This window comes from Chionomys nivalis, chromosome 1 (assembly GCF_950005125.1).
Source record: "Chionomys nivalis chromosome 1, mChiNiv1.1, whole genome shotgun sequence".
NCBI lineage: Eukaryota > Metazoa > Chordata > Mammalia > Rodentia > Cricetidae > Chionomys > Chionomys nivalis.
This window is the reverse complement of record NC_080086.1, coordinates 49,880,266-49,896,277: the sequence shown is the minus strand read 5'-3', so window position 1 is coordinate 49,896,277 and position 16,012 is coordinate 49,880,266. Positions and strand designations below refer to the sequence as shown.

The following is a 16,012-nucleotide window of genomic DNA, read 5'->3' as shown; positions in this document are numbered from 1 at the left end:
TTGTTTTGTTTTGTTTTTTGAGACAGGATTTCTCTTTGTACCTTTGGAGTCTTTCCTGGAACTCACTCTGTAGACCAGGTTGGCCTCAAATTCACAGAGATTCACCTGTGTCTGCCTCCCAAGTGCTGGGATTAAAGGTGTATGCCACCACCACCCAGCAAGGGCTCTTTAAAAACACATATGGGAAAGAAGCCACGTGTTATATGTTGTATAAAATTTATTTATGAACTGGATGTATGCAGCATAAACAGATTTCCTTTGTAGAATACTTGTATATAGTGTACACACACATGGAGTAGATATTCCAAATGTATAGAAGTTAAAATGATTTATACCACTGCATATTGAATATTGAGCTAATTTATAAATTAGTAAGAACAAATATTCATAATTAATTCTACTAGACTAGATATCAGATAAGTAGGTTATTAGATAAAGTTAGTATTTATAATTTTTTAACCTCCTAAAACGTGTGTTCATCTCCTTTAAATGATTTGAACAGTCATTAAATGCCTAAGCACACTTAACGATAATTGCTCTTAAGGTGTTTTTCATCTTTGAGCCATAAGTATTTCAATTCCAGTTCAGAATGGCTGTTTGGATTATTTACTCTAATTAGGCAGAATTGAAATTTAATTAGTGATACATTATGTATTCTCATTTTATATCTTCCTTTTTGGTCTATTATTATATATGCTGATTTGAAACATGACAGTCTTTGTTTTCAAGTTCTGAATAAAGATTTTGTTGGTTTTTTTTATCATACTTTTTTTAAAATCATACTTTTTCCTTTCCATTCAGTTTTTTTTTTAATTACATTTTGTGTGTAGTATGTGCCACATGCTCATCTGTGCATTGCCTGTGGTAACCATATGTTCTGTCATACTGTCTTCTTCCATTGCTTCCTGGCCCTGGAGTTCATTAATTGACTAGATTGGCTAGCCAGTGTTAGAGTCCAGGGATACACTTGTCTCTGCCTCCCAGCATTTGGGATACATATGTGTGTTGTTTTATCCAAGCTTTTATAAGGATGCTAGGCATTTAGAGTCAGGTCTGTGTGCTGGGGTACAGCAAACGCTTTATGAGTTATCTCCCCAGCTCTGTTGACCAGTTGAGGGTCTTCTCATTAGTATACTCATCTCAATTCATTCATTCATTCATTCCTTCATTCATTCATTCATTCATTCATTCATTCATTCATTCATTTATTGTTTTCCTGAGACAGGGTTTCTCTGTAGCTTTGGAGCCTGTCCTAAAATTCCCTCTGTAGACCAGGCTGCCCTTGAACTCACAAAGATCTGCTTTTTTCTGTTTCCTGAGTGCTGGGATTAAATGTGTGTGCCACTGCCACCCTGCATAGATTTTTTTTGTTGTTTTTAAATGAAGTTGTACAACGGTGCATTGAGCCATGCTTGTTTGTAGTGTGAATTGTACAAACCATCTTTTGTTGATAAGAGCATATCATACTTAAACAGGTTATTAACCATTTCTTTCCGTGTGTGTGTGTGTGTGTGTGTGTTGCTGGAGATTGAATTGAAGGCTTGCAAATTCTAAGTCTACACTTTACCACGCAGCTACATCCTAGCCCTATTACAAAACCCTCTGTAATAACTATAGCTACTGTAGTTTTGTATTACTGTGTATGGTTTTCAGGGTTTTGTATACATCTCTTTTGTCTACATTTGAGGTTCCAGCTTGTACTTTTGTAAAAGAAAATGGCATTTTTTTTATATGTCAGTAGCCCCCTTTTTAAATTGCTTTTTGCTTTTCTTGTGTTTTTTGCCAACTTTTTTTTCTTTTGTGTATGGGTATTTTGTCTGCATGTGTGTCTGTACACTACGTGCATGCATAGTGTCTGTCCTTAAAAGCCAGGGTAAGGCATCAGATCCTCTAGGACTGGAGTTAATGGGTGTTTATGTGCTGCCATGTATGTGCTTGAAATTAGACTCAGGTCACCTGCAAGAGTAGCAGCCAGTGTTCTTAACTGCTGAACCATTTCTCCATCCTTGTTCTGTTTGTTTTATTGCTTTTCTGTGCTTTTAGTTTAGTTTTTATTTATTTTTTGGTTTTTTGAGACAGGGTTTCTCTGTTACAGTCCTGGCTGTCCTTTGTAGACCGGACTGGCCTCGAACTCACTGAGATTTTCTTGCCCCTCCTCCCAAGTGCTGGGATTAAAGGTGTACACCACCACCACCCAGCTTTGTGCTTTTTAAAGGCAGTAAGTTGAATGCTTTGTAGTATCTTAACACATTATTTTCTAAATTATTTTAATAAGTTTTTAGTATGTTTTTGCTCTTTGAAGGGTGAAGGGTCTGGACAGTGTCAGTTCAACTTCTCTGTTCAGTGATTAGTATATATGTTGTTTTCAGTAATAGAGTCTTAGCATTGTTTTGTGGAGAGCAACCAATGGCCTGGCTGTTTGGGGTTGTCCATGGGGCTTCTTTGGCCAACAACTTGATTAGATGTAACCTATCCCTAGAACTGGAGGCTTCATTTGGTGCCGAGAGATGTCTGATTGGGACTTTTTTCTCCCCCATTGTTTTGTGATTTCATTTGGAGTTACATATATGCGTATATTTTAAGCTTCTATTTAATGGTTTTCATAGAACCCCTCAAATGGCTTTTTTGTTTGTTTGGTTTTTCGAGACAGGGTCTCTCTGTAGCTTTGGTGCCTATCCTGGAACTAGCTCTTGTAGACCAGGCTGGCCTCGAATTCCCAGAGATCCACCTGCCTCTGCCTCCCGAGTGCTGGGTTTAAAGGCGTTCTCAAATGGCTAAGTTTTTATCTCTTTCCATATTTTCCTTTCTTACCCTTCCTCTCTTCCCTTCTTGTTTGTTTCATTTTGGGTCTTTTTTGCTCTTTGAATTGCAAGGTGTCCACTCACTTTTTCATTTTCTTTAAATTAAAATAATATTTTTTATTTGTTTTGGGGTGTGTTTTGATTTCATTTGTGTGTGTGTGTGTGATTTGTGTTTTGGTTTTTTGAGTACCTGAACAGTTAGGTTCTAGGGATAACTGACTTTCTTAAACGATGCTATAAAAGACTGAGGAAGACATCTATTTGGATAGGTTTTCAGATGTGCACTGAGAACCTGGGTGGTGGTTTTTGTGTGTGTGCTGCACATGTGCATCACTTCTGTCTGTATTTGAGGCACTAGTTTGTACTTTTGTAAAAGAGCATTTATTTGGTTTTTATCCTTTGTGGATTACATATAGCTTTAAAATAGGCTTGTTGTTTGCTTTATCATTAATTCTGGTTGTTTTCATGTGACTGAGAGAATGGGTTCTCTTTGTTTTTGTTCTAAAGATTAGATTATATAAAAAGTGTTTTTCTGCACGTATGTATCTTCACCTGGTGCCTATGGAGATTTGAAGAGGGTCTGATTCCCTGGAATTGGAGTTAACAGATGGTTTTGAACCATCATGTGGGTGCTGGACCAAACCCAAGTCCTTTGCAAGAGCAGCAAGTGCTGTTAACTGCTGAGCCATCTTTAGCCCATTGAATTTATTTGTTAAAATGTGCTTATATTCTTCTCTCCCCCTTTCCAGAGTATAATTAGTTGAGACTTGGTATCATCTGGTACTTATTCTTCCTTGCACTATTTCCTTACCTTACTTTGTGATGATAGGAATTGGCATGATAAAATAACAATTTAGGTTACTATGGGCACTCAGGTGATTAACTTGGTCAAAGGCTTTAACATACTGTAGATTGATTTTGGGATGTGGACTGATACAAATATTAATGCACTTGTAAACTTTGCTTTTGCCAATACTCATTTGTTTTACTGCTAAGACTTGGTATAAAAAGAACATAGTGCTTCAAGTTAGTTTCCATTAATTTGTCAGACTGAGTAGAAAAGAAAGGTATACTAAAGACTACGTACATGCTGCACATAAAAGTGAATGGCTCTTTGGGTTTTTTTAATGTAAGAATTTCATATATAAGTACTGCAAGTACATAATTTCCACCTTTCCCCCTTGTCCTGTGACCCTTCACTTTCAAATTCATGACCTCTTAAATTATGTGTGTAAGTATATACAACATTGGGTTGATGAAGTGTTGCTCCTATATGTATGTGTGTGCAGCATAGTGGGTTGATTTAATGTTGTTCTGTGTATATGTGTCTAGATCTAGTCACTTGGAATTGGATAATTTTTCAGGGGGTTATCCCTGAAGGAGACTGATTTTTTTCTTTCTTCATCCATTTACTGATGTAACTTTATTTTATATGTATGTGTGTGTGCATCATATGCATGCGGGGGTATCTTAAGGCCCAAACCCCAGTTCTCTGCAAGAGTAGTAAGTGCTCTTAACCTTGGGGCCTTCTCTCGATGCCCTTTTTGCCCTTGAGCCTTGGGCATAAGGGTTGCATTGCAGCTGTGTCAGTTGTGGATTTTTGTATTTTGAACATTTGTGGATTTCTGTAATGGTTTCCATTTGCTGTAAAAAAAAAAAACTTTGAGGGTTGAGAACTACACCAACTTGTTGGTAGAAAGATAAATACTTAGAGTTCAGTTAGAAATTATGCTGGTTTAGGAACATGGCGGTAGAAGGTTCTCAAGGGTCTATAGCTTTGGACTGCAGTGGGTAGTAGACTTAGGTTTATAGTAACAAGCATGAATTCCCTCCTATTTAGCCAGCTGTCAATCCAGCTACACAGCTATGTAAATGACCCCAAAGTAAAAGTGCCATTTGATCCAATCAGTGGTGACCCTGTACTGGGCTAGTCATTGTGGTTTGTAGGGTTTATAGCTGGGTAGAATTACTGATTGCTGCACTCTCTTGGCAGTTCGCATAGCACCTTTGGATACTACTAGTCCTCAGGAAGGCGGTATCCAGGTCAGCTCTATCCTATTCTTCCAAGTCCTGTGTCTGGAGCGTGTAATATCTTCAGCAATCGTGTATTGACCTTCATTCTCTTAAGCTACCAAGAGCATTGGCTTATACCCTGAAAAGCTCGAATGAGGGTTTTCCGTGCTTGGCACTGGGGGTTTGGCTAGTTTACTGCATTTAAACTGTGTATATGTGTACAGATACATTTATATGACTGATTACTTGTAATTTTAAGTAAATAAAATGATTTCATGTCTCTTTTGAGCATTCTTAGTGTTACTTATCCCTCTTTATTCCCTCTCCTTCTGTGTAGCCTTTCCATCCCCTCCCCTTTAAAGTCACATTATCCCAGCCACTTCCACGCTTCCCTTTTCCTTCTTCACAGCACCTGTGTCCTACTGTGCTCCCCTGAGCTCCTTCTCACCGCACTCCACAGCCCCCTTTTACTTTCCTGGTTTCTGTGGTTATTCCACTTTATATACTCACATCTAAAGTTAAGAGCTAGGATCCATAAATATAAATTAGAGAGAACGTGTGACATCTGCCTTTCTCTGTATTAACCCATGCACTATTGTATTTTCTAGTTCCATTTATCTCCAAAGGTTGTGATTTTATTTTTTTCTTTACAACCCAAGAGAATACCATTGTGTATGCTTAACTATGTCTTTGTTAATCCATTTATCAGTGGAGGAATATCATTTGGTGTTTTTCACTTTGGCATAGGATGCTGCGTCCTCTGAACATGGACAAGGGGAGTAGTACAGCTGGATCATGTGGAGATCTACTTTTAGCTTACGAGATTCCTCCATATTGATTTCCATAGAGGCTGCACCAGTTAATAATCCCCCACCCACACTGAGTAAGGATTCCCCTTTCTCCACATCCATGCCAGCATTTGTTAGTGGTTTTCTTAACCATAGCCATTTTACTGGGGTGAGATTAAACTCAAAATTGTTTTAATTTGCATTTCCCTAATTGCTAAAGATATTGAACACATTTAAAGATATTTCTAAACATTTTTATTTTTTCTTTTGAGAACTCTACTCGGATAGTGGTCCATTTTTCTTGGTTCTTTGGGGTTTTATTGGTGTTGGGTTTTTTTCCCCATATATTCTGGATATTCTCCATCAGATGTGTAGCTGACAAAAATTCTTTCCCACCCTATGGGCTTCTTCTTTGCTGTATAGAAGCTATTTGGTTTTGTCCCATTTATCAATTAGTGGCCTGAATTTCTGAGTGAAAGTTCTTAGCTTACACCTATATCTTGTAGACCTCTAGTTGTTTTGGCATTTCAGGCTTCACATTGAGGTCATTGGTCCATTTGGAACTGATTTTTGAGCAGGGTAAGTAATACATAATGAATCAAATTTCATTCTTTTAGATGGGGGCATCCAGTTTTCCCAATATCATTTGTTGAATATGCTACCTTTCATTTTTATTGTGTTCTTTTTGGCATCTTTGTCAGTTATAGGATGGCTGTAATTACATGCGCATGGTTTAGTCTTTTGATTTGTCCCACAGATTTACCTGTCTGTTACTGTTATTTTGGGGTTTTCTAATAGGATGTCTGCTTAGCTTTATTCAGGTTGTATCTTTGCTCTACATAGCATTGCTGTGTGGGTTTTGTTCCTGAATATATCAGGCAGATGCTGCACCTTTTATTTTACATTCTTGAGCAGAATACTCTTCACTTTTAGAGCCTTGGATCTAAATCAGAAAACATTTGTTTTATTATGAACAACATTTCCTTTAAACATTTTTTACATCTTACACTGACGTAAGAATGCAAGGATAGTGTTTGTGCTAAGAGTGAGATTTGCTCAGTGTGGTTTCACTTATCTTTAATCTTAGAACTGGACAGGCAGAAGTAGGAAGAAGTAGCTTTGAGGTCAGTGTGGTCTACAAAAATGAGACCTTGTCTTCTTTTTTTAAAAGTGAGATTTAAGCCAGGTGCTTGGGAGGCAGAGACAGGTGGATCTCCTTGAATTCAACGTCAGCCTAGTCTACAGAGTGAGTTCCAGAGGCCCCAAAGCTATAGAGAAACAGTGTCTTGGAAAACCAAAACAAAAAAAACAAAAAAAGTCTGCTTTAAGTGTAGTTTATCCAGTAAGAACCACTGTGATTTCCATCAGATATGTGTGCTACACACTAGCTACATTGCTGTAGGGTAGACTATTGTATGAAAATGAAGGCCCTGTGATACTCTCTGTGAATCTGAGGCTTTGCAGTTCTCTTCATAAGCTGCATGAGTAGATTTTAATGGAAAACACTGATATCCAAAGACTCACTCCATGTGTTTTTTCTCAGCATTTGTCACATCTAGTGCTTACAACATTACACTAAGCTGTAATTCTGATGATTGCTAACTACTCTGAGCCAAAACCCTTCTTTAAAGAAATTTTTTTTATGTATGGTTGTTTTACCTGCATTCGTGTCTTTATGTACCACCTGTGTCCTGGAAGAGCAGCCAGTGCTCTTAACTGTTGAACCATCTTTCTGGTTTCTTCAAAACTCTTTGATTACTGTTCCAAGATTTTTACTCTTTTGTATTTGCTGTGATTAAGGGAAAACTACATTCTGGTAAAAAGTGTTTGGTATAGTTAACCCCAATATTCTTACCAAAATAATATAAGTTTGACTAAATTTATAGATTCTCTTTAAAGTGGTAAGGGAGCAGAGTCATATTTAAAATACTTTAGTGTTAGACTAATTTGTCATACTTGATCTCAGTAACAAAGTCGTTTATGATATTTAGTAAAATGTTTGGGTGCATTAGAATGCTTGAAGAAACATCCTGTTTGTAAATAAACGGACAAGCATTATTGTGTTACCTCTGGTAAAGTGCAGATTGAGCAGTCCAAATTTAGAATATTGCACTAAATTTTTTCCGGAATGAGTTTTGACACATTGTTTTCGGTGTTCCTTGGTATTGCTTTAAGTGACTTCTGCATTTATTCTTTGTGGCTTGACACAGGGTGACTCTCTCCATAAAGCTTTCACTGTGAAGCACAGCTCCTAGCTTTTTACACTTATGACCTCAACTATAAAATTATTCTTTTGCAGTATCCCTTTTACTATTCAACGACTATGTGAATTGCTAACAGATCCAAGAAGAAATTATACAGGAACAGACAAATTTCTCAGAGGAGTAGAAAAGGTATGTATTCTATCACAAGAATTAAAGTGTTACAAGAGTTGTTTCATAGACTATTTATTGAATTGTTTTCTAAATTACATTCAATGTTTCAGAGAGAAATTTATAGGCAGGGCCAGAAAAAAGACCCAAGAGGCCCCAGACAGGCATTATTTTAAGTTTCAGGGAAGCTGCTTAGCCAATTTCATTTTTCCATTAAAATATTTATATTAACTAATTTATTATTTTTGTTTGTTTGTTTTGTTTTGTTTGTTTTTTAATTTTCTTCCTGAGACAGGGTTTCTCTGTGCAGCCCTGGCTGGCTTGGAACTCATTCTGTAGACCAGGCAGACCTCAAACCTAGAGATCTGCCTCTGCCTCATGAGTGTTGGAATTAAAGGCTTGTGCCACCACTTCCTGGCTTCTTTTTTTTTTTTTATTTGCAAACATTTTGTTGTTGTTGTTAAGCATTTAGAAACAAAACAAGAACCCACCAGAAAGATGTTAGCAGTACGTTGTAAATGTCACTGGAGTTCAGAGGCACACGACCTTATAAACTTGTATGCAAAAGTGTGTTAGTGATATATTGAGTAGAAAGATCTAATCCACATTGTGGTTGATGGGGGTACTGCTACTAAAGAAAGAACATTCTGGAGAATGAAGTAATACACAAGTGTCAAAAGTGTTTAAATGATCAAAACGTTAAATCACCGCTAGACAAGTAATTGGATCAACTATATTTGGACAGATGATGAATTCTTAGGGTAGTTGATCCTAAAGCATAGTAAATATTACAATTTTTGTTTTTGTTTTAAAATCACTCCTTTACTCTGGGGACAGGAGTCCAAGACCATTAACTCTGGAATTTTGATATAGTTCTTGGGTCTTATATTTTGTTGATCCTTTATGTTGTCTATTTAGTGAGATTCAGAAGGGAAGGAAGCTTCAGGGTTCGTCAGTACTGCAACTTAAGGACCCTTAGTAATTGTGTTTTGGAAGTTTTTGGTGGACAGACAGGTTATTCCTGCCTGCGTTTGCCAACTCAGTGCTGTGAGCCAGGGATTTAAACAAAATGTTTTCTCTGGAATTGGAGTGATCGGACTGTGAGGAGACCTTCCTTAAAAGTACTCTTGTATAATTTCCAAAGAATGGGTTTGGTCTCTCCTTGGGTTGAATATTGCTTTATAGATACACTTGGACTAAATATTTGAATTTCAAAATGGTTTTAGAAGAGAGACTGGGGATTTGGCACATACAATCCATCACATTTCAGTTCATTGTCATGCATGTAATGAATTTCAGCTTTGAAAGATAGAGATAGGGAATCCACAGAGCAAGCTGGCTATCCAGCTCTGGATTTAACTGATTCTGTCTTATTGAATGAGGTGTAAGAGATTCAGATCAGGGCTGGAGAGATGGTTGTTCTTCCAGAGGTCCTGAGTTCAATTCCCATGGTGGCTCACAACCATCTGTAATGAGATCTGGTGCCCTCTTCTGTCTTGCAGATGTACATGCAGGCAGAATATTGTATACACAAGAAATGAATAAATAAATCTTTTTTAAAAAAAGCATTTGGGTCACGCATATGTAAGTGCTTGCATGCACAGGAAAATGGAAAACAGGCCCCACTTTTACATATACTCCAGTGCCTGGGTTCCAGTATGGTTAAAAAAAGAATGAGTGAGAAGAAATTAAAAGTGAACCAACATTCTCACCCACAGTATAGCTTGGTGAGTTTCCAGGAATTGTAATACCATTTATCAGATTTAAATTATCAGAACTATTGGAATTAAGAAAAGAAAACACTTCAGGCTCTCACGGTAGTACAGGCCATTAATCTTAGCATTTGGGAGTCAGAGGCAAGTTCTTCTCTTGAGTTCTTGGCCAGCCTGGTCTACATAGTGAATTCCAGACCAGCCAGGTCTTTAAAGGAAGGAGGTAGGGTGGGGTGGGGAGTGGACGTAGGGGTCAGACCCTTTGAGGTGGCTCGGCTCATCAAATCACCTATCTCCCAGGCCTGATCCTGAGACCCGTGTGGTGGAGGGTTCCTCTGACTTGAACTCAGACACACAGACATACAGGATAAATATTAAAGCAAGCCAGTGAGCGTGCAGTCAGACCCTTCTGAAGTCTTACTGCTCTTAGTTTTTTGTTGTTGTTGTTTTGTTTTGTTTTGATCCAGTTGCTTTCAGTTGGAATAAATGGACGTTTAACCCATGTGGGTGATTGTGAGAGTTTCAGACGAGTTACTAACAGTTGTGTTACTGTGCCTTTCTCTCACTCATCAAGTCATCATTTTTTGTTATTTCAGAATGTGATGGTTGTTAGCTGTGTTTGTCCTTCTTCAGAGTAAGTATACAATGTTTTTCTGCTTTTGATATCAATTACTATATTCTAATTGTTTCACCATTTTGGTAAAGTAGTACATTTATTTTATATGTACCTAAACATACTTCTATACATTATGAAATCTGCCACTTGGTCCCTGAGGTGGAAAGTTGCCAGAATGCTGTGCAAGTGTTTCCAGTAGAGAGATGTGGACTAGGTGGGTTAACTGCTGAATTATGGCCACCTGGATGCTTTTCCAGGGCTGCCAGTTAGTTTTGGAATAAGATACTTCAGTGGTTCTTCAGGATGGACAAGTATTGCTGCTGGTTGTCAGGATTTCTAGACTAAATTAAAGATTTGGTTCCAGGCACTATTACCATTTAGACCATGTATATAATTCTTTGTTATGTGTGGATGTCATGGAAATTGCACGAGAGCCCATGCATGCACTCATGCGCACACACAGTACCCTCGGGTGTGTGAAGGGTGGGGAAAAAGAGGATGGTACTCCCATGGATCCAATGACTTAATCTTAAGTGCCATTTATTTCTTAGACAATTTTGTTTTTAGAGTTTTTAACTTTTTCTTGCTAAATCAGATAGTGAGATAATCCTTTGCTTCTTGTTTAAATGTGATGCTGAATTAATTTCCTTTTGAATTTAATGTTATGCTTTTTTGATGAATATGAAAATACTTGAAGAACATTCCAAGATGTTCGAAAGCACGTGTCACTAATAGTTTTTCCCCATACTTGTGTGTATGTGTATGCTAATTTCCCCATTGTCTGTGTTTGAATTTGACAGCCCTGTTACAAAATGGCTTAAAAAAACAAAGACAAAAAAACACAGGTTCTTCTTTTAAATGTGTTATTTTGCTTCCTATCTGTGTTATTGCCTGGATGTAATGTATACCTTGTACACGCCATGGAGCTCAGAAAGGGGCATCAGTTCTTTGGAATTGGAGTTGCGGATGCTTGTGAGCCAATGTGCAGGTGCTGGGAACAGAATCCAGGTCTTGGAAGAGCAGCCTGTGGTCTTAACTGTTAAGCCATCAAGCCATCTCCCCAGTCCTGTACTCAGATTAGTCCCAAAATTAAAGAAGTCTTTCTTTTCCTTTCTTTTTCTTTCCTTTCCTTTTCTTTTTCCCAAGACAGGGTTTTTTTTTTTCTGTAGCTTTGGAGCCTGTCCTGGAACTAGCTCTTTTGACCAGGTTGGTCTTGAACTCACAGAGATCCGCCTGCCTCTACCTCCTGAGTGCTGGGATTAAAGGCGTGTGCCACCACCGCCTGGCAAGAAGTATTTCTTCTATTTTGAGACAGGATCTCACTCTGTGACCCTGGCTGGCCTACCTAGAACGTGCTGTTTTATCAGTGCTGGCCTTGAACACACAGATCTCTACTTGCCTCTGCCTCCCAGTGTTGGGGTTAAAGTCATGTGCCAACATCAACATGCCCAGCTGAAGTGTTCTCTTCTATTACAGGAAGAACAGTTCTAATAGCTTAAACCGAATGAATGGTGTTATGTTTCCTGGAAACTCACCAAACTATACCGACAGGTGAGAATATTGTGGTTTGTTTTTCGTAAACCATCCAGAATGTTCCAAGTTTCTTGGTAGTGCTTGAGGTAGCAGGCTCAGTATATATTTTTTTTAATTGAACATTTTATGGGGAAGATACAAGATTTATGTTGTAGGTTCTACCAGACTACATTTGCTAATTAGGACAAGACTCTGAAAACCAGTATTAGTGTACATACTTGTGATGTATACTTTGGAACAGGTGATGTGTATATAGGTATATAATTTTTCCAAAAGTGGAAAATAATGTTTGTTTATCTCATTATAGGTCTAATATAAATGGACCTGGAACACCAAGGCCACTTAATCGACCAAAGCTTTCTTTGTCAACCTCCTTGACAACAAATGGTTTGCCTGAGAGTACAGATAGCAAAGAGTCAGACCTGCATTCAAATGAAGAGAAAGCCCACAGGTTTGTGTTTTATATTTAAAGAGACAGGAAGATGCGCATAGAAATTTAACGGTTGTTGCTGTTATTTTAGCACTATTTACTATTTACAAGGTACATGGACCTTTTATGTCTTGGGTTCCGTCTCTGGGTTTGGTAGATTCAACCAGTAAAGATCAAAAGTAATTGAGAAAAAGGTTGCTTTTGTACTGGTTAGGTATGGACTTTGTCCCCTGTGCCCATGGTGTTTACATGCCTTGGGTGTTATATCACCTAGCGGTGGGAGGCTCTGTGCACATCCTGTGCTTTTCATACGTGCAGCTTGAGGTCTTTGGATCTTCGTGTCCTACAGATCCTGGAACACTGTTTACTGTTCTGAGGGACAGAACAGGCCTTAATGTGGCTGTAGGAGCTATGACTTCTCTTCAGCCCAGATGATGGTGAATGTAGACAAGCTTTTCTAGAATTTCCTAGAAAGGTAGAACTTGTCAAGTAGGTCCCAGTGGGAACATCCATAAACCGGTTCAGATTGCTTTAGGGTTGTTCTTCTGTTTTTTTTCTCAGCACCAGTACTTCCATTTAATTTGACAGTGCAGTTTAAGTATTTCAATTTACAGATGAGAATGTAGATTTCAAGGAAAATAATTGTATTAATAACACTTTAAAAACCATCGGCAGTGATTCTCCAGCTTCGGAATCAGAAGTTTCTTCACTGAGCCCTGTTAAAAATAAACATCCAGATGATGATACTATGGAAGCCGAGGAGCATGAGGTGAAAAGGCTACGGTTTGACAAAGAAGGTGACGTCCGAGAGACAGCTAGCCAGACGGTGTCCAGTGAAGGCTCAGTTAGAGCCGAGGAAGCTGAAACAGCATCTTCCCCTCCGGAGAAGGACAGAGAAAATCGCAGCAGGCAACATTGTACAGAAGAGGACGAGGACGAGGAAGAAGAGGAGGAGGAAGGTGAGAGGAGAGAGTCCCCGAGCATACTGCGGCTCTCCTTACCATGCTGATACTTGGCTCTTGTACCACCTGTGTGTTACTAAGTTTGAGAAGTTATAAGCCGTAGATAACTGATTTATAAAACAACTGCGTGTAATTTGAAAGTAAATTTTAGCTATAACATTTGCTTATTTCTAGAATCTTTTATGACACCACGAGAAATGGTCCCAGAAAGAAAAAATCAAGAAAAAGAATCTGATGACGCTTTAGCTGTGAATGAAGAGCTTTCAGAGGAGGGTACTCAGATGGAGGACTCTGACGGGTCTGCAGCTCAGAGAGATCCTCGCTCGGAACGGAGTGACAGTGCGGGGGCTGTGAGTAGTGGTTCTGACTGCCTTGAGACAGAAGAGTCAGGAGGGTCCACTTCCAGGAAAACGGGAGGAAGTGTCTCCGTGTCGTCCATGGAGAGTGACGAAACCACAGGCGTCACAGACGAGCCAATGGAACAAGACGTAACTACTTAGAAACACTTAGAGGCAGTATTTTACATACAGTTCTGGTTTTACACTGTAGAGAACTTTTAAGTAATAAATGGACCTTTAGTTTTACAAGAGAAACAGGCTGTAAAATAAAGAACCTTAAGAATAAACCCTGACAGTTGTGCGTGGAAGAGCTGTGAATACTGGCTCCTCTGGGTCCTGCTTATTGCTGATTTTCTTGTTTTTGTTGGGTTTTTGTTTGTTTTTTTCCTGGTGTACTCAAATCAGTGGTTTGTGTATAGATTTTTTTTTTAATTTAGAATTAAAGTTTTTAAACTGGAAGATAATTATAATTTTGGAAAACTTTTTAAAGATGATCACATTTGGTTTATACATGCACAAGGAAGATTTTGTCTTGTCTCTAGCGGTTTCCATATTTCAGTCATAGTTTGAACATGTTAACATGTGAATTATAGGGTTTCATGTGGTTTCAGATTTTATTGTTCAACTGTACAATGGGACTTTAAGTCATATATACATATATAGATTATTCTAAGGGGGATGTTATATTTTTCTGTTTCTATAAGAGATGAATACAGTGGATACTTTTTTATTGGTAATGACTGAGTTCACTTCTTTAAGAAGATATTTTCTTTTCTTCTGAGTAATTGAGATAAAATCTGGCCCCTGGAAAACCCTGGGAATCTTTAAGTCTGTTGAAATACCAGGTTAAACACATTCCAAGAGATCTGTGCAAACTAAAATTCTTTTGTATACTTCTACGGTGCCTGAAAAAAAAAAGACTTGGTTATTTATGAGAAAATGTGCTTTATCTTGGGAGTTGTGTAGGAGCATTAGCTCACCCATTTGGTAGAATGAGTGCTTAGGAGCCTGACAGGAAACCACCTCAAAAGAGCCCACAGGTCCGGTAACGTTTCACTTGCTTTTCTGAACATTGTGAACATTACACCTTTCTTTCTAAATTACCTTCTATGCACACGGCACTGGTGTGAAACAGCACTGTACTGGAAGAATTCTTGGATTATTTCAGTAATGTACCTGAGCTAAAATGACTAGAGCTTTAGGGGTACACAGAAACCACCATGATTTGTATAACATTTTGAAGTGAATTAATATTTTTGAACATGCTTCTTCGACAGCCAGTGTTCTATTTTTCAGATCAACACAAAGCACAATGGTTACTACTCTAAACTCACTATTTTCAAAGTCACGTATTTAAAGTCATGCAAGCTGCAACTCCCTGTCAAAATTACTGGCTGCCAAATTTATACCTGTTTCTTCAGCTGTACCTTTTGATATTTAGAATTTTTAAATTTCTGTAAAGTAGATTTTGTAGACTGTAATGTGTTCACTGCCTTTGTGAAGCGGTATAATTGTATAATTTCGTGTGTTGTAAACTGAATGCTTGGGCTTTCAATACAGTATTCATATAAAGCAATAAATATTAATGTTATGAAATATTCGAGTACATTTTTATCAAAATACTAAAGAACCCTTTTTTAGTTTCAGACACCTGAGGTACACAGATGGACTTGTAGTAGATGCAAACAATTTCTCACACTGTATCATAAGCTTTGGGGGATTTGGAGGGAAACCACAATGTTTGCATTTTGACTACTTAGACATTACTATGCCTAAAAATAAAGATATTTGGCTCAGTTTGTTCATAGAGTAATATACTACTGACTGCAGCCTACAGGTTCACAACAGCTAGACGATATATTTATGGATCTGTAATAAAATTGAATGTTGATTTAATTGCACCCAAAAGGGGTAAAAAGTCAAGTGTAATTTTTAAAAAATTGGCAAAAATGTTAAAATGAAGCAAATTTTGAATGTGACATTTATGTGTAGTGACCTGTTACTCTATTTTGTTGAGGGATTGCCAGTGAGAGCATATTTTAAACATTTTAGGTTTAGAAACTTTGAGATTTTTTCCTTAGGGTATTTATGAGATTGTTGTCAATAAACCTGTTCTCTAAGCTCCTGTGACCTTTGATAGTCTTTCTTTGTGGTGCCACGGACCATTTGTAAACAAATCAGTTTGCTGCTGGTTAAAAGTTGAAGATTTAGCATCATGAGTGGAGGTCTGTGGTTTTATTTGTAAACTTGCAATTGCTATCTTTGCAAGGGAAAATGTATTTCTTTATTAAATAAAGTATAATAATGGTGAATGTACCAAAATCACATCACTCAATTCTATGAGAGGTCTGCATTTTAACCTATAGTTTAGTAGTTTTAATATTTATTAACGATGCCTATGTTGATCATAGATGAAAGTTGTTGCTGTTTATACAGATTCATGTAGG

The 16,012-nt window shown here is 37.8% G+C and overlaps 1 protein-coding gene across 1 annotated transcript in view; it reads left to right on the top strand.

The window, feature by feature from the left end:
• The window catches only part of Ppp4r2 (protein phosphatase 4 regulatory subunit 2), a 38,301-nt gene extending 22,616 nt beyond the window's left edge, over positions 1–15,685 (top strand). The window contains exons 4-9 of the mRNA XM_057777114.1: positions 7,902–7,995; positions 10,283–10,320; positions 11,779–11,853; positions 12,143–12,286; positions 12,941–13,224; positions 13,402–15,685. Of these exons, the coding sequence (XP_057633097.1) occupies positions 7,902–7,995; positions 10,283–10,320; positions 11,779–11,853; positions 12,143–12,286; positions 12,941–13,224; positions 13,402–13,727 (961 nt within the window). The 3' untranslated portion in view covers positions 13,728–15,685. The remainder of the gene's footprint in view (positions 1–7,901; positions 7,996–10,282; positions 10,321–11,778; positions 11,854–12,142; positions 12,287–12,940; positions 13,225–13,401) is intronic.
• The last annotated feature ends 327 nt before the right edge of the window (positions 15,686–16,012 follow it).